An 18,555-nucleotide genomic window follows, 5' to 3' on the forward strand; every position below is an offset into this window, starting at 1 on the left:
TGTATTCCCAGTCATGTAGTATATCTGTGACCAACAGAATGTATTCACAGTCATGTAGTGTATCTGTGACCAACATACTGTATTCCCAGTCATGTAGTATATCTGTGACCAACAGAATGTATTCACAGTCATGTAGTATATATGTGACCCAACATACTGTATTCCCAGTCATGTGGTGTATCTGTGACCAACATACTGTATTCCCAGTCATGTGGTGTATCTGTGACCAACATACACATATCTGTATTCCCAGTCATGTGAAATCCATAGATTAGGGCCTAATTTATTTATTTCAAGTGACTGATTTCCTCATATGAACTGTGAACTCAGTCAAATCTTTGATATGGATGTGTTTATATTTTGGTTCAGTACAGTTACCTCGAAGGTCCTTCTTCAGCCTGGTCAGGTCCTTCTGAAAGTCCTCAAACTTCATCTGTGAAGCCTGGAACAGATCCTGGGGCTCAGGGAGAGGGTAGAGGCACGTCTCCCTGCCGGCGTCCTGACAATACATGACATGACATGACCTTAGTCCTTAGAGCACAGAGCATTAGATAAAGCAGAGGGGTTAGTAGAGTTAGATCACGTAGAGTGGGTTAGGGTAGTAGAGTGGGTTAGGGTAGTAGAGTTAGATCACGTAGAGTGGGTTAGGGTAGTTAGGGTAGTAGAGTGGGTTAGGGTAGTAGAGTGGGTTAGGGTAGTAGAGTGGGTTAGGGTAGTAGAGTGGGTTAGGGTAGTAGAGTGGGTTAGGGTAGTAGAGTTAGATCATGTAGAGTGGGTTAGGGTAGTAGAGTTAGATCACGTAGAGTGGGTTAGGGTAGTATAGTTAGATCACGTAGAGTGGGTTAGGGTAGTAGAGTTAGATCACTTAGAGTGGGTTAGGGTAGTAGAGTTAGATCACGAAGAGTTAGATCACGTAGAGTGGGTTAGGGTAGTAGAGTTAGATCACGTAGAGTGGGTTAGGGTAGTAGAGTTAGATCACGTAGAGTGGGTTAGGGTAGTAGAGTTGGTTAGGGTAGTAGAGTTAGATCACGTAGAGTGGGTTAGGGTAGTAGAGTGGGTTAGGGTAGTAGAGTGGGTTAGGGTAGTAGAGTGGGTTAGGGTAGTAGAGTGGGTTAGGGTAGTAGAGTGGGTTAGGGTAGTAGAATGGGTTAGGGTAGTAGAATGGGTTAGGGTAGTAGAGTTAAATCACGTAGAGTGGGTTAGGGTAGTAGAGTGGGTTAGGGTAGTAGAGTGGGTTAGGGTAGTAGAGTGGGTTAGGGTAGTAGAGTTAGATCACGTAGAGTGGGTTAGGGTAGTAGAGTGGGTTAGGGTAGTAGAGTGGGTTAGGGTAGTAGAGTTAGATCATGTAGAGTGGGTTAGGGTAGTAGAGTTAGATCACGTAGAGTGGGTTAGGGTAGTAGAGTTAGATCACGTAGAGTGGGTTAGGGTAGTAGAGTTAGATCACGTAGAGTGGGTTAGGGTAGTAGAGTTAGATCACGTAGAGTGGGTTAGGGTAGTAGAGTTAGATCACGTAGAGTGGGTTAGGGTAGTAGAGTTGGTTAGGGTAGTAGAGTTAGATCACGTAGAGTGGGTTAGGGTAGTAGAGTTGGTTAGGGTAGTAGAGTTAGATCACGTAGAGTGGGTTAGGGTAGTAGAGTGGGTTAGGGTAGTAGAGTGGGTTAGGGTAGTAGAGTGAGTTAGGGTAGTAGAGTGGGTTAGGGTAGTAGAATGGGTTAGGGTAGTAGAATGGGTTAGGGTAGTAGAGTTAAATCACTTAGAGTGGGTTAGGGTAGTAGAGTGGGTTAGGGTAGTAGAGTGGGTTAGGGTAGTAGAGTGGGTTAGGGTAGTAGAGTGGGTTAGGGTAGTAGAGTGGGTTAGGGTAGTAGAGTGGGTTAGGGTAGTAGAGTGGGTTAGGGTAGTAGAGTGGGTTAGGGTAGTAGAGTGGGTTAGGGTAGTAGAGTGGGTTAGGGTAGTAGAGTGGGTTAGGGTAGTAGAGTTAGATCACGTAGAGTGGGTTAGGGTAGTAGAGTGGGTTAGGGTAGTAGAGTTAGATCACGTAGAGTGGGTTAGGGTAGTAGAGTGGGTTAGGGTAGTAGAGTTAGTTCACGTAGAGTGGGTTAGGTAGTAGAGTTAGTTCACGTAGAGTGGGTTAGGGTAGTAGAGTGGGTTAGGGTAGTAGAGTGGGTTAGGGTAGTAGAGTTAGTTCACGTAGAGTGGGTTAGGGTAGTAGAGTTAGTTCACGTAGAGTGGGTTAGGGTAGTAGAGTGGGTTAGGGTAGTAGAGTTAGATCACGTAGAGTGGGTTGGGGTAGTAGAGTGGGTTAGGGTAGTAGAGTGGGTTAGGGTAGTAGAGTGGGTTAGGGTAGTAGAATGGGTTAGGGTAGTAGAATGGGTTAGGGTAGTAGAGTTAAATCACTTAGAGTGGGTTAGGGTAGTAGAGTGGGTTAGGGTAGTAGAGTGGGTTAGGGTAGTAGAGTGGGTTAGGGTAGTAGAGTGGGTTAGGGTAGTAGAGTGGGTTAGGGTAGTAGAGTGGGTTAGGGTAGTAGAGTGGGTTAGGGTAGTAGAGTGGGTTAGGGTAGTAGAGTGGGTTAGGGTAGTAGAGTTAGATCACGTAGAGTGGGTTAGGGTAGTAGAGTGGGTTAGGGTAGTAGAGTTAGATCACGTAGAGTGGGTTAGGGTAGTAGAGTGGGTTAGGGTAGTAGAGTTAGTTCACGTAGAGTGGGTTAGGGTAGTAGAGTTAGTTCACGTAGAGTGGGTTAGGGTAGTAGAGTGGGTTAGGGTAGTAGAGTGGGTTAGGGTAGTAGAGTTAGTTCACGTAGAGTGGGTTAGGGTAGTAGAGTTAGTTCACGTAGAGTGGGTTAGGGTAGTAGAGTGGGTTAGGGTAGTAGAGTTAGATCACGTAGAGTGGGTTGGGGTAGTAGAGTGGGTTAGGGTAGTAGTTAGTTCACGTAGAGTGGGATAGGGTAGTAGAGTTAGTTCACGTAGAGTGGGTTAGGGTAGTAGTGTTAGATCACGTAGAGTGGGTTAGGGTAGTAGAGTTAGATCACGTAGAGTGGGTTAGGGTAGTAGAGTGGGTTAGGGTAGTAGAGTGGGTTAGGGTAGTAGAGTGGGTTAGGGTAGTAGAGTGGGTTAGGGTAGTAGAGTGGGTTAGGGTAGTAGAGTGGGTTAGGGTAGTAGAGTGGGTTAGGGTAGTAGAGTGGGTTAGGGTAGTAGAGTGGGTTAGGGTAGTAGAGTTAGATCACGTAGAGTGGGTTAGGGTAGTAGAGTGGGTTAGGGTAGTAGAGTGGGTTAGGGTAGTAGAGTTAGATCATGTAGAGTGGGTTAGGGTAGTAGAGTGGGTTAGGGTAGTAGAGTTAGTAAATTTCTACCCTGACCCACTCTACATGATCTATTTTCAACAGTAAAATAATACTGAAGACATCAAAACTATGAAACACATATGGAATCATGTAGTAATCAAAAAAGTGTTAAATCAAAATATATTTTAGATTATTCAAAGTAGCCACCCTTTGCCTTGATGACAGCTTAGCACACTCTTGGCGTTCTCTCAACCAGCTTCATGAGGAATGCTTTTCCAACAGTCTTGAAAGAGTTCCCACATGTGCGGAGCACTTGTTGGCTGATTTTTCTTCACTCTGCGGCCCAACTCATCTCAATTGGGTTCAGGTCAGGTGATTGTGGAGGCCAAGTCATCGGATGCAGTAGTCCATCACTCTCGTTCTTGCTCAAATAGCCCTTACACAGCCTGGAGGTGTGTTGCATCATTGTCCTGTTGAAGAACAAATGATAGTCCCACTAAGCGCAAACCAGATGGGATGATGTATTGCTGCAGAATGCTGTGGTAGCCATGCTGGTTAAGTATGCCTTGAAATCTAAATAAATCACAGTGTCACCAGCAAAGCTCCCCACACCACCTCCTCCATGCTTCACGGTGGGAACCGCACATGCAGAGATCATCCGTTTACCTACTCTGAGTCTCACTCAGACGGTGGTTGGAACCAAAAATCTCAAATTTGGACTCATCAGACCAAAATAACAGATTTCCACCGGTCTAATGTCTATTGCTCGTGTTTCTTGGCTCAAGGAAGTCTGTTCGCATTATTGGTGTCCTTTAGTTGTGGTTTCTTTGCAGCAATTCGACCATGAAGGTCTGATTCACACGGTCTCCTCTGAACAGTTGATGTTGAGATGTGTCTTACTTGAACTCTGTGCATTTATTTGGGTCGCAATCTTAGGTGCAATTAACTCTAATGAACTTATCCTCTGCAGCAGAGGTAACTCTGGGTCTTCCATTCCTGTGGCGGTCCTCATGAGAGCCAGATTCATCATAGCGCTTGATGGTTTTTGCGACTGCACTTGAACAACGTTTCAAAGTTCTTAATTTTCCAGATTGACTGACCTTCATGACCTAAAGTAATGATGGACCTTTGCTTCTCTTTGCTTATTTGATCTGTTCTTGGCATAATATGGACTTGGTCTTTTACCAAATAGGGCTATCTTCTGTATACCACCCCTACCTTGTCACAACGCAAGTGATTGGCTCAAAAGCATTAAAGAAAGAAATACCACAAATTAACTTTAAACAGCACACCTGTTAATTGAAATGCATTCCAGGTGACGACCACATGAAGCTGGTTGAGAGAATGCCAAGAGTAAGCAAAGCTGTCATATGAAACATTGTCATCAAGGGCAGATATGTGGAAATATATTTTTAATTTTAACTTTTTTGTTTGTTGACTAAATCAAAATCCAATACCTAAACGCCCTACTGGGCTTGGTCCGGCTAGACGCCCTACTGGGCTTGGTCCGGCTAGATGCCCTACTGGGCTTGGTCCGGCTAGACGCCCTACTGGGCTTGGTCCGGCTAAACGCCCTACTGGGCTTGGTCCGGCTAAACGCCCTACTGGGCTTGGTCCGGCTAAACGCCCTACTGGGCTTGGTCCGGCTAAACGCCCTACTGGGCTTGGTCCGGCTAAACGCCCTACTGGGCTTGGTCCGGCTAAACGCCCTACTGGGCTTGGTCCGGCTAAACGCCCTACTGGGCTTGGTCCGGCTAAACGCCCTACTGGGCTTGGTCCGGCTAAACGCCCTACTGGGCTTGGTCCGGCTAAACGCCCTACTGGGCTTGGTCCAGCTAAACGCCCTACTGGGCTTGGTCCGGCTAAACACCTTACTGGGCTTGGTCCAGCTAAACGCCCTACTGGGCTTGGTCCAGCTAAACGCCCTACTGGGCTTGGTCCAGCTAGACGCCCTACTGGGCTTGGTCCAGCTAAACGCCCTACTGGGCTTGGTCCAGCTAAACGCCATACTGGGCTTGGTCCAGCTAAACGCCATACTGGGCTTGGTCCAGCTAAACGCCTTACTACGCATTAGTTACCACTGAGGGAAAATAAATACAATGTAAAAGTCCCGGTCTGCTCTGTGCCAAGACGAGTGATTAGAACAGGACTCGGATAAACAGGACCCAACGTACCTGGTCAAAGTGCCTCAGATAGTAAGCCACTATGTAGGACAACAGGCTCCGTGTGTTATCCTGCCAAAAGGAGGAAGACACAAGAAATTAGCTTCAGTTCAGGGAATTCATGTTTATTTTACGACACTTTCTCACAAAGTGTTCTGCTTTTACAGAATGAATATATATTTTAATCCACGTCATCAAAAGACATGGTAGGAACAGTAACTACAGTCTTCCAGCACAATATAAACCCTGACAAAATAGACAGTCATGTCTGACAGTGTAACTAGAGGTGTAACTAAGCTTGGTCCCAAATGGCTCCCTGTTGCCTATACATCGGTCTACTGTTGACCAGATGGACTCTACATAGGGAACAGGGAGCCATTAGGGTGCAGGTCCTAGTGCCCTAGTAGTGCAGGTCCTAGTGCCTCTTCCAACCATAGGGAATAGTGTGCAGGTCCTAGTGCCCTAGTAGTGCCTCTTCCAACCATAGGGAATAGGGTGGTAGGTCCTAGTGCCCTAGTAGTGCCTCTTCCAACCATAGAGAATAGGGTGCAGAGCCTAGTGCCCTAGTAGTGCCACTCACACTGCTCTTCACATCCTTCAGCTTGGGCAGGATATCCAGGTTAAAGCCGTCAGCCTGTCCTCTGGTTCGGTTGCCACCATTCATGAAGTTACCAAAGGCCAGGACCAGACCCAGCACCTGCATCACACACTGGCAACTCTGCAAGGTCTGGAGGAGATGGGCAGGCACACACACAGGGAGACAGAGGGACAGACATGAGAGATTGAGAGACAGAGTCAGGGAGACAGAGAGACAGATTGAGACAGAGAGAAGGGGGGGGGGGGGGACGACAGACAGGAGAGATCGAGACAGAGCGGGGGGAAAGTCAGTGTATATGAGGCTGAGCAGATTAATAGTATCAAGAATTCAGTCACCTGGTTTCAATATGAAAACTGTTTTCTGAACACACTTCAACCAGCAGGGCTGTTAATATCAACCTACTCTGATGTTCCTGTTTAAAACAACTTCCACAGTGGAAGGATTGAGACGGTATTTCCTCAGTAATATGAGTGTCTGGTAGAACTGTCCAGAGGACAAAACCTTAGCAGACCTCCTCTGATTTCTACTAGGTGAGGCACACGAAACAGGTCTATACGCACACACATACCAAACACGTCACACACATACCAAACATGTCACACACAATCAATCAAATGTATTTATATAGCCCTTCTTACATCAGCTGATATCTCAAAGTGCTGTACAGAGACCCAGCCTAAAACCCCAAACAGCAAGCAATGCAGGTGTAGAAGCACGGTGGCTAGGAAAAACTCCCTAGAAAGGCCAAAACCTAGGAAGAAACCTAGAGAGGAACCAGGCTATGTGGGGTGGCCAGTCCTCTTCTGGCTGTGCCGGGTGGAGATTATAACAGAACATGGCCAAGATGTTCAAATGTTCATAAATGACCAGCATGGTCAAATAATAAGTCACACACACAGACTCACCGTGCACACTCTCTGCAGTCACACAGACTCACCGTGCACACTCTCTGCAGTCACACAGACTCACCGTGCACACTCTCTGCAGTCACACAGACTCACCGTGCACACTCTCTGCAGTCACACAGACTCACCGTGCACACTCTCTGCAGGATGTCCAGTTTGCGCAGGATAGAGGAGATCCATTCAGAGAAGGTGGACTGAAACAGGATACAGAACACCCGGCCTGAGAAGTTGGGGATCTGATGTAACTGGAACAGGAACCTGGAATAGAGACAAGAGATCGGATGATGGGTTTGAGGCTACCACTTCATGATGTAACAGGAACAGAGGATGGCTTTGAGGCTACCACTTCATGATGTAACTGGAACAGGAACCTGGAATAGAGACGACAAGAGATTGGAGGATGGGTTTGAGGCTACCACTTCATGATGTAACAGGAACAGAGGATGGCTTTGAGGCTACCACTTCATGATGTAACTGGAACAGGAACCTGGAATAGAGACAAGAGATCGGAGGATGGGTTTGAGGCTACCACTTCATTATGCAACTGGAACAGGAACCTGGAATAGAGACAAGAGACCAGAGGATGGGTTTGAGGCTACCACTTCATAATGTAACAGGAACCTGGAATAGAGAAGACAAGAGATCGGAGGACGGGTTTGAGGCTACCACTTCATGATGTAACTGGAATAGAGACAAGAGATCGAAGGATGGGTTTGAGGCTTCCACTTCATAATGTTACAGGAACCTGGAATAGAGGAGACAAGAGATTGGAGGACGGGTTTTAAGTCTCTCTACTTTTTGAACATGATTGGTTGTTTGAATAATTGAACCGATTCTCCAGAACACCTACTGTTCAGGTTTGTCCAGTGGTTTGGCGTTGTCCTTGTCTTTAGATGACTTGATGTGCTTATCGATTTTCTCCATCTCATCCTGTTGTGCTCTCTGAAAAGACAACATCAGGACAACATGATCAAAGTACTGTACTACATGACAACTGCAGAAGTACTACAGGCAGTAGTAGTACAGTAGTAGTTTAATAGTGTGCTGAACTGCAGGCAGTAGTACTTCTACAGTAGTAGTAGTAGTAGTAGTAGTATTTCACCACTACTACTGCACTACAGTATTTTAATAGTGGTATGTTATTCTGGCACATGGAATCAGACCCTTGTTTAAGAAACCAAACCAAGGAAAGACAAAAGCCACACAGTAAAACATTTCCTCCACTGACATTGGAGTCATTTAACAGACTCTGATTCAGAGTCACTTACAGTCAGTGAGTCATTTAGCAGACTCTGATTCAGAGTCACTTACAGTCAGTGAGTCATTTAACAGACGGTCTGATTCAGAGTCACACAGTCAGTGAGTCATTTAACAGACACGGATTCAGAGTCACTTACAGTCAGTGAGTCATTTAACAGACACTGATTCAGAGTCACTTACAGTCAGTGAGTCATTTAGCACACACTGATTCAGAGTCACTTACAGTGAGTGAGTCATTTAACAGACACTGATTCAGAGTCACTTACAGTCAGTGAGTCATTTAACAGACACTGATTCAGAGTCACTTACAGTCAGTGAGTCATTTAATAGACACGGATTCAGAGTCACTTACAAGAGCAATTAGGGTTAAGCGCCTTGCTCAAGGATCGGCAGATTGTTCACCTGGTCGGCTCCGGGATTCAATCCAGCGACCTTTCGGTTACTGGCCCACTGCTCTTAACTGCTGTACCTGCCACCCACATACTGTTCTACTGTGACAGAACTGACGATGTGATTAACCTCTAAATTACTCAACATTGTGGGACGTGAAACGATGTCAACAGGGACAATTTTACCAGGGCTCCTGGGACTGCAATGTCCCTCTGAATGACAGTCAAGTTAACCAAATTAACCATCAGAAATTGCACAGTGTGTGTTTAAAATGATCGGTAATATTTGCGATGGGAACGTAATCTAAAGATCAACTTCCGTTCTGTATTTGCATCAGAACGGAGCCTATTCAAGCAGCAGGATGCCATTTATTGTCATGAGTCTTGCCTTGGAGGCAGCTCTGCAGAGTGGTCACAAGCTGGCACAGCCACAAAGTCATAAAATCAGATTTTAAAACTTAAACACACTGCTAACCCTAATGCCTAAGCCAAACATAAATATTTTGAATGTTTTTTTTTTTTTACAATGTACTGTAGCCAATTTTGACTTTGCAGCTGCCCCATCACTCAGTTCTGCCTCCAGGGCAAGATTCATGCCAATAAATGTCAACCTGCATACAAGCATCAACACATAAGCCTGTGCAACATCCATCGACAAATCAACTCATGGTTGGTTATCATTGTCCATCGTGCCAGATTACATTTATAAAGGTAAAGTTCATTGAATAACGACACAAAGCTGGTGAGTGAGTCTCTCCAAAAGTTCCTGGATATGAAGATATAAACATGGCAGCTGTTCTGAACCCTTCACAGAGCTAACACCTTGGTAAACAAGCCCCTTCACAGAGCTAACACCTTGGTAAACAAGCCCCTTCACAGAGTTAACACCTTGGTAAACAAGCCCCTTCACAGAGTTAACACCTTGGTAAACAAGCCCCTTCACAGAGTTAACACCTTGGTAAACAAGCCTCTTCACAGAGCTAACACCTTGGTAAACAAGCCCCTTCACAGAGCTAACACCTTGGTAAACAAGCCCCTTCACAGAGTTAACACCTTGGTAAACAAGCCTCTTCACAGAGTTAACACCTTGGTAAACAAGCCCCTTCACAGAGTTAACACCTTGGTAAACAAGCCCCTTCACAGAGTTAACACCTTGGTAAACAAGCCCCTTCACAGAGTTAACACCTTGGTAAACAAGCTCCTTCACAGAGTTAACACCTTGGTAAACAAGCCCCTTCACAGAGCTAACATCTTGGTAAACAAGCCCCTTCACAGAGCTAACACCTTGGTAAACAAGCCCCTTCGATAAGAGACAATACCGTGCAGCTGTATTCATCTTCCTGGCCAAGGCTTTTGACTCTGTCAATCAAACCATATTCTTATTGGCAGACTCAACAGCCTTGGTTTCTCAAATGACTGCCTCACCTGGTTTACCAACTACTTCTCTGATAGAGTTCAGTGTGTCAAATCGGAGGGTCTGTTGTCTGGACCTCTGGCAGTCTCTATGGGGGTACCACAGGGTTCAATTCTCAGGCCGACTCTTTTCTCTGTATACATCAATGATGTCGCTCTTGCTGCTGGTGAGTCTCTGATCCACCTCTACACAGACGACCCCATTCTGTATACATCTGGCCCTTCTTTGGACACTGTTAACAGCCCTCCAGGCAAGCTTCAATGCCATATACAACTCTCCTTCCGTGGCCTCCAACTGCTCTTAAACGCTAGTAAAACTAAATTCCTGCTCTTCAACAGATCGCTGCCCGCACCTGCCTGCCCGTCCAGCATCACTACTCTGGACGGTTCTGACTTAGAATACGTGGACAACTACAAATACCTGGTTAGAATGTAAACTCTCCTTCCAGACTCACATCAAACATCTCCAATCCAAAATTAAATCTAGAATTGGCTTCCTATTTCGCAACAAAGCCTCCTTCAGTCATGCTGCCAAACAGACCCTCGTTAAACTGACTATCCTACCGATCCTCGACTTCGAAGATGACATATACAAAATAGCATCCAATACCCTACTCAACAAATTGGATGCAGTCTATCACAGTGCCATCCGTTTTGTCACCAAAGCCCCATATACTACCCACCACTGCGACCTGTACTCTCTCGTTGGCTGGCCCTCACTTCATACTCAAACCCACTGGCTCCAGGTTATCTACAAGTCTTTGCTAAGTAAAGCCCCGCCTTATCTCAGCTCACTGGACACCATAGCAGCACCCACCTGTAGCACACGCTCCAGCAGGTATATTTCACTGGTTACCCCCAAAGCCAATTCCTCATTTGGCCGCCATTCCTTCCAGTTTGCACAGTCCTCTGAAGCCAATGACTGGAACGAACTGCAAAAATCACTGAAGCTGGAGACTCATGTCTCCCTCACTAGCTTTAAGCACCAGCCATCAGAGCAGCTTACAGATCACTGCACCTGTACATAGCCCATCTGTAAATAGCCCATCTATCTACCTACCTCATACCCATACAGTCTTTATTTATTTATCTTGCTCCTTCGCACCCCAGTATCTCTACCTGCACATTCATCTTCTGCACATCTACCGTTCCAGTGTTTAATTGCTACATTGTATTTACTTTGCCACTACGGCTTATTTATTGCCTTCCCTCCTTACTCCATTTGCACAACACTGTATATAGACTTTTTCTATTGTATTATTGGCTGTATGTTTATTCCATGTGTAACTGTTGTTTTTGTCGCACTGCTTTGCTTTATCTTGGCCAGGTCGCAGTTGTAAATGAGAACTTGTTCTCAACTGACCTACCTGGTTAAATAAAGATGGAATAAATAAATAATAATAACTAAATAATAAATAAATAATAAATAAAGAATATAAATAAAGAATATAATATAATAATATAATATATAATAATAATAATAATAATAATAATATAATATAATATAATAAAGAATATAAAAAATAACAAGGCCTGAACTAAGTGATACTGTAAATAACTGATTTCTTACAATTTCTTACTCTTCTGTTCCTTACTGAACAACCGTTGGTGACTGAAGTCTATAGTGACATGCAGTGACCAGAACTAAGGGGAGTCCATCATTGCCTGGATACATTGACAGCCAACAATAAGACTAAGGCCATGACTCAAACCAACACAGTGTGATGCTCGTTTATTTGCATGTGTTTGAATCCTGGCCAAAGACACACCTTCTGAGAGATCAGAGGCTTACGTTTTCATAGAGGGCTTGTAGAGTCTCCAGATCCACCACAGTATTGTCCAGGTTCAGGATGGCTGGAAGGGACAGAACACAGTTAGTGGTTATTGAGGATGGCTGGAAGGGACAGAACACAGTTAGTGGTTATTGAGTATGGCTCAAAGGGACAGGAGACAGTGATATATATACACACACACACACAGTTGAAGTCGGAAGTTTACATACACTTACTTAGGTTGGAGTGATTAAAACTTATTTTTCAACCACTCCACAAATTTCTTGTTAACAAACTATAGTTTTGGCAAGTCGGTTAGGACATCTACTTTGTGCATAACAAGTCATTTTTCCAACAATTGTTTACAGCGATTATTTCACTGTATCACAATGCCAGTGGGTCAGAAGTGGGTCAGAAGTTTACATACACTAAGTTGACTGTGCCTTTAAACAGCTTAGAAAATTCCAGAAAATGATGTCATGGCGTTAAAAGCTTCTAATAGGCTTATTGGCATCATTGGAGTCAATTGTAGATGTACCTGTGGATGTATTTCAAGGCCTACCTTCAAACTCAGTGCCTCTTTGCTTGACAACATGGGAAAATCAAAAGAAATTAGTCAAGATCTCAGAACAAAAATTGTAGACCTCCACAAGTCGGATTCATTCTTGGGAGCAATTTCCAAACGCCTGAAGGTACCACGTTCATCTGTAAAAACAATATTACGCAAGTATAAAGACCATGGGACCACGCAGCTGTCATACCGCTCAGGAAGGAGACGCGTTCTGTCTCCTAGAAATGAACTTACTTTGGTGCGAAAAGTGCAAATCAATCCGAGAACAACAGCAAAGGACCTTGCGAAGATGGAGGAAACAGGTACCAAAGTATCTATATCCACATAACCTGAAAGGCCGCTCTGCAAGGAAGAGGGCACTGCTCCAAAACCAACATAAAAAAGCCAGACTACGGTTTGCAACTGCACATGGGGACAAAGATCGTAATTTTCTGGAGAAATGTCCTCTGGTCTGATGAAACAAAAATAGAACTGTTTGGCCATAATGACCATCATTGTGTTTGGAGGAAAAATAGGGAGGTTTGCAAGCCGAAGAACACCATCCCAACAGTGAAGCAAGGGGGTGGCAGCATCATGTTGTGGGGGTGCTTTGCTGCAGGAGGGGCTGGTGCACTTGACAAAATAGATGGCAACATGAGAATGGAAAATTATGTGGATATATTGACGCAACATCAAGACATCAGTCAGGAAGTTAAAGCTTGGTCCCAAATGGACAATGACCCCACGCATACTTCCAAAGTGGTGGCAAAATGGCTTAAGGACAACAAAGTCAAGGTATTGGAGTGCCATCACAAAGCCCTGACCTCAACCTATAGAACATTTGTGGGCAGAACTGAAAAAGTGTGTGCGAGCAAGGAGGCCTACAAACCTGACTCAGTTACACCAGCTCTGTTAGGAGGAATGGGCCAAAATTCACCCAACTTATTATGGGAACCTTGTGGAAGGCTACTTGAAACGTTTGACCCAAGTTAAACAATTTAAAAAGGCAATGCTACCAAATACTAATTGAGTGTATATAAACTTCTGAACCACTGGGAATGTGATGAAATAAATCACTCTACTATTATTCTGACATTTCACATTCTTAAAATAACATGGTGATCCTAACTGACCTAAAACGGGGGATTTTTACTTTGATTAAATGCCAATGTGAAAAACTGAGTTTAAATGTATTTGGCTAAACTTCCAACTTCAACTGTGTGTGTGTGTGTGTACATATATACACACACGTGTTTATAGACATACACTGAGGGTACAAAACCTTAGGAACACTTTCCTAATATTGAGTTGCACCCCCTCAGAACAGCCTCGATTCGTCGGGTCATGGACTCTACAAGGTATTGAAAGCGTTCCACAGGGATGCTGGCCCATGTTGACTCCAATGATTCCCCAACAGTTGTGTCAAGTTGGCTGGATGTCCTTTGGGTGGTGGACCATTCTTGATGCACACAGGAAACTGTTGAGATTGAAAAACCCAGCAGCGTTGCAGTTCTTGATACACTCAAACCGATGCGCTTGGAAATCACAACCATACCCCCCTTCAAAGGCACTTAAATCTTTGTCTTGCCCATTTACCCTCTGACCACTGGTCATAAGGTTAAAGACTGAAGGCTGGTGGGGGTTGGTAATGGGGGGGGGCACTTTGACCTTACTACAGCCCTCGTCTGACGGGAGAGATGGGGTCAAAACAAGTGTTGGAGCCAACAGGACTTAAACCCTCCTGCATATCTCTGCAAGGCCGAGACGCAGTGACGCAAGACGCCAACAAGACGCCAGAGCATCGAGATCAAGTGCAGGCTGGGAGCTGACACCCTGAGAGCTGTGAGAACTTGGAGAGAGGTGGGAGGGAGGGAGGAAAGAAGTCGGTACCACAGACAGCAAATAAGCTCATTCCTGACACGGCCTGGACACAGGGGAGCACGGCTCTGCTCATAACGCAGCAGCTGGATTAATCCTCCACGACCTTGAAACGGGGTCAAATCCACCGTGTGCAAAGCTCCCAGCTTTAGAGCAGAGCTGAGCATTTATTTTCCTATTCCCACAGAGTTCAGTACCACCCACAGGCGTATAAAAAGGTCCCCAGCCCCCCAAATACCACTAAGAAGCTTAATGGGGGTGTGATGAGGCTAGGGGGGGGGCAATTAACTACATTTGGCTGCATGGCAAAAAAAAAAACACAGTGTCTACTTGACCTATCCTCAGCTCTCTGAACAGCAGTAGTGTCTACTTGACCTATCCTCAGCTCTCTGAACAGCAGTAGTGTCTACTTGACCTATCCTCAGCTCTCTGAACAGCAGTAGTCTCTACGTGACCTATCCTCAGCCCTCTCTGAACAGCAGTAGTCTCTACGTGACCTATCCTCAGCCCTCTCTGAACAGCAGTAGTGTCTACTTGACCTATCCTCAGCCCTTTCTGAACAGCAGTAGTGTCTACTTGACCTATCCTCAGCCCTCTCTGAACAGCAGTCAGTGTCTACTTGACCTATCCTCAGCCCTCTCTGAACAGCAGTAGTGTCTACTTGACCTATCCTCAGCCCTCTCTGAACAGCAGTAGTGTCTAGTCAGTGTCTACTTGACCTATCCTCAGCCCTCTGAACAGCAGTAGTCTCCAGTCAGTGTCTACTTGACCTATCCTCAGCCCTCTCTGAACAGCAGTAGTGTCTACTTGACCTATCCTCAGCCCTCTCTGAACAGCAGTAGTGTCTACTTGACCTATCCTCAGCCCTCTCTGAACAGCAGTAGTGTCTACTTGACCTATCCTCAGCCCTCTCTGAACAGCAGTAGTGTCTACTTGACCTATCCTCAGCCCTCTCTGAACAGCAGTAGTGTCTACTTGACCTATCCTCAGCCCTCTCTGAACAGCAGTAGTGTCTACTTGACCTATCCTCAGCCCTCTCTGAACAGCAGTAGTGTCTACTTGACCTATCCTCAGCCCTCTCTGAACAGCAGTAGTGTCTACTTGACCTATCCTCAGCCCTCTCTGAACAGCAGTAGTGTCTACTTGACCTATCCTCAGCCCTCTGAACAGCAGTAGTGTCTACTTGACCTATCCTCAGCCCTCTCTGAACAGCAGTAGTGTCTACTTGACCTATCCTCAGCCCTCTCTGAACAGCAGTAGTGTCTACTTGACCTATCCTCAGCTCTCTGAACAGCAGTAGTCTCTACGTGACCTATCCTCAGCCCTCTCTGAACAGCAGTAGTGTCTACTTGACCTATCCTCAGCCCTCTCTGAACAGCAGTAGTGTCTACTTGACCTATCCTCAGCCCTCTCTGAACAGCAGTAGTGTCTACTTGACCTATCCTCAGCCCTCTCTGAACAGCAGTAGTCTCTACGTGACCTATCCTCAGCCCTCTCTGAACAGCAGTAGTGTCTACTTGACCTATCCTCAGCCCTCTCTGAACAGCAGTAGTGTCTACTTGACCTATCCTCAGCCCTCTCTGAACAGCAGTAGTCTCCAGTCTGAACAGTCTTGTGATTCAACACTACTCCAAGGCAGTTTAAGTCCACTGTGACTTGGTCATTCCTTTGTTGTTAGCTTTATCAGAGCGCCTGTGGAATGACAGAGCCTTTGGTAACACTAAGCCATGGAGCGCGAGAGAGCGCGAGAGAGCGCGAGAGAGAGAGCGCGAGAGAGAGAGCACGAGAGAGAGAGAGAGTGAGAGAGAGCGCGAGAGAGAGAGAGAGCGCGAGAGAGAGCACGAGAGAGAGCATGAGAGAGAGAGAGAGAGAGAGCGAGAGAGAGAGCGAGAGAGAGCACGAGAGAGAGAGCACGAGAGAGAGAGAGAGCACGAGAGAGAGAAAGAGCACGAGAGAGAGAAAGAGCACGAGAGAGAGAAAGAGCACGAGAGAGAGAGAGAGCACGAGAGAGAGAGAGAGCACGAGAGAGAGAGAGCACGAGAGAGAGAGAGCACGAGAGAGAGAGAGCACGAGAGAGAGAGAGCACGAGAGAGAGCGAGCACGAGAGAGAGCACGAGAGAGAGCGAGCACGAGAGAGAGCACGAGAGAGAGAGAGCACGAGAGAGAGAGAGCACGAGAGAGAGAGAGCACGAGAGAGAGAGCACGAGAGAGAGAGCACGAGAGAGAGAGCACGAGAGAGAGAGCACGAGAGAGAGGGAGAGCGAGATGGAGAGAGAGAGCGAGAGAGAGAGAGCACGAGAGAGATGGAGAGAGAGAGCGAGAGAGAGAGCACGAGAGAGAGAGCACGAGAGAGAGGGAGAGCGAGATGGAGAGAGAGAGCGAGAGAGAGAGCACGAGAGAGAGAGCACGAGAGAGAGAGCACGAGAGAGAGAGAGCACGAGAGAGAGAGAGCACGAGAGAGAGAGAGCACGAGAGAGAGAGCACGAGAGAGAGAGCACGAGAGAGAGAGCACGAGAGAGAGAGCACGAGAGAGAGAGCACGAGAGAGAGGGAGAGCGAGATGGAGAGAGAGAGCGAGAGAGAGAGAGCACGAGAGAGAGAGCGAGAGAGAGAGCGCGAGAGAGAGAGCGCGAGAGAGAGAGCGAGAGAGAGAGAGAGCACGAGAGAGAGAGAGCGCGAGAGAGAGAGAGCACGAGAGAGAGAGAGCACGAGAGAGAGAGAGCACGAGAGAGAGAGAGCACGAGAGAGAGAGCACGAGAGAGAGAGAGCACGAGAGAGAGAGAGCACGAGAGAGAGAGAGCACGAGAGAGAGAGAGCACGAGAGAGAGAGAGCACGAGAGAGAGAGAGCACGAGAGAGAGAGAGCACGAGAGAGAGAGAGCACGAGAGAGAGAGAGCACGAGAGAGAGAGAGCACGAGAGAGAGAGAGCACGAGAGAGAGAGAGCACGAGAGAGAGAGAGAGAGAGCGAGGGAGAGCGAGAGCGAGAGAGAGAGCGAGAGAGCGCGCGAGAGAGAGAGCGAGAGAGAGAGCGAGAGAGAGAGCGAGAGAGAGAGCGAGAGAGAGAGCGAGAGAGAGCGCGAGAGAGAGCGCGAGAGAGAGCGCGAGAGAGAGCGCGAGAGAGAGCGCGAGAGAGAGCGCGAGAGAGAGCGCGAGAGAGAGCGCGAGAGAGAGAGAGAGAGAGAGAGCAAGAGAGAGCAAGAGAGAGAGAGCGAGAGAGAGAGCGAGAGAGAGAGCGAGAGAGAGAGCGAGAGAGAGAGCGAGAGGACACTACCCTTGCTAGCTCACCTGGTGTTCGTGTTTCTCGCTCCATGCTCTCCTGTCTAGCTGAACGTGTGTCGGTCTAGAGGGGGAATATTTGTCTACCAACATATAATCAGCGGCGCAACACTCCACAAAAAAAAGGCCTGATGAAAGAAACATCAAATCTGTCAGATAAAAGACCGTGTGTTTAAATTCCTCACGTCGACTTTTAGTCTGGGCTAGAAAGGAGCTGGCGCCTCAAACTGTAATCCTTGTTTGAACACAAACAGAGGTGAAGTGGTTGAATGTTTAATCCTAAAATATAGTATTACATTGACGCGTTTAGTACAGTGAGTGTACTCAGTAGTAAAACGGCAGAGAACGCCTCGCCTGCTTGCTACGACACGGTGCCTGTTTGAACTAACAGCCAGACATTAAGGGACAGGGAAGTCAACACAGGACAGATTTGGCTGCTTCACAAAATGGCACCATATTCCCCATTTGGTGCACTACTCTCAACCAGAGCCCTGGTCAAAAGTAGTGAACGATTTAGGGAATATTCTCTTAAATGATTTCTACCTGAGAATACTAAGACAACAGTCCAATATGAAGGGCCGGTCCAACACACTAGAGGAGGAATCAACAGTCCAATATGAAGGGCCGGTCCAACACACTAGAGGAGGAATCAACAGTCCAATATGAAGGGCCGGTCCAACACACTAGAGGAGGAATCAACAGTCCAATATGAAGGGCCGGTCCAACACACTAGAGGAGGAATCAACAGTCCAAGATGAAGGGCCGGTCCAACACACTAGAGGAGGAATCAACAGTCCAAGATGAAGGGCCGGTCCAACACACTAGAGGAGGAATCAACAGTCCAAGATGAAGGGCCGGTCCAACACACTAGAGGAGGAATCAACAGTCCAAGATGAAGGGCTTTTAAAATAATCTTTCTCACTGTAAACCTAAACAGCAGAGGAGACTGGAGAGAGAGAGAACAGGATGGTTGTAGATGGTGGAGAGAGAGAGAGAACAGGATGGTTGTAGATGGTGGAGAGAGAGAGAGAACAGGATGGTTGTAGATGGTGGAGAGAGAGAGAGAACAGGATGG

At 46.6% G+C, this 18,555-nt stretch overlaps 1 protein-coding gene across 1 annotated transcript in view; it reads right to left on the reverse strand.

Moving 5' to 3' along the window:
- LOC139401811 (formin-2-like) overlaps positions 1 to 18,555 on the reverse strand; it is a 129,728-nt gene that overhangs the window by 47,038 nt on the left and 64,135 nt on the right. The window contains exons 10-15 of the mRNA XM_071145782.1: positions 11,797 to 11,858; positions 7,793 to 7,884; positions 7,071 to 7,200; positions 6,020 to 6,166; positions 5,452 to 5,511; positions 379 to 499 (exon numbers count right to left, since the gene is read on the reverse strand). Of these exons, the coding sequence (XP_071001883.1) occupies positions 379 to 499; positions 5,452 to 5,511; positions 6,020 to 6,166; positions 7,071 to 7,200; positions 7,793 to 7,884; positions 11,797 to 11,858 (612 nt within the window). The remainder of the gene's footprint in view (positions 1 to 378; positions 500 to 5,451; positions 5,512 to 6,019; positions 6,167 to 7,070; positions 7,201 to 7,792; positions 7,885 to 11,796; positions 11,859 to 18,555) is intronic.

The sequence above is a fragment of the Oncorhynchus clarkii genome, unplaced genomic scaffold, assembly GCF_045791955.1.
Source record: "Oncorhynchus clarkii lewisi isolate Uvic-CL-2024 unplaced genomic scaffold, UVic_Ocla_1.0 unplaced_contig_200_pilon_pilon, whole genome shotgun sequence".
In the NCBI taxonomy this organism is placed as follows: Eukaryota; Metazoa; Chordata; class Actinopteri; order Salmoniformes; family Salmonidae; genus Oncorhynchus; species Oncorhynchus clarkii.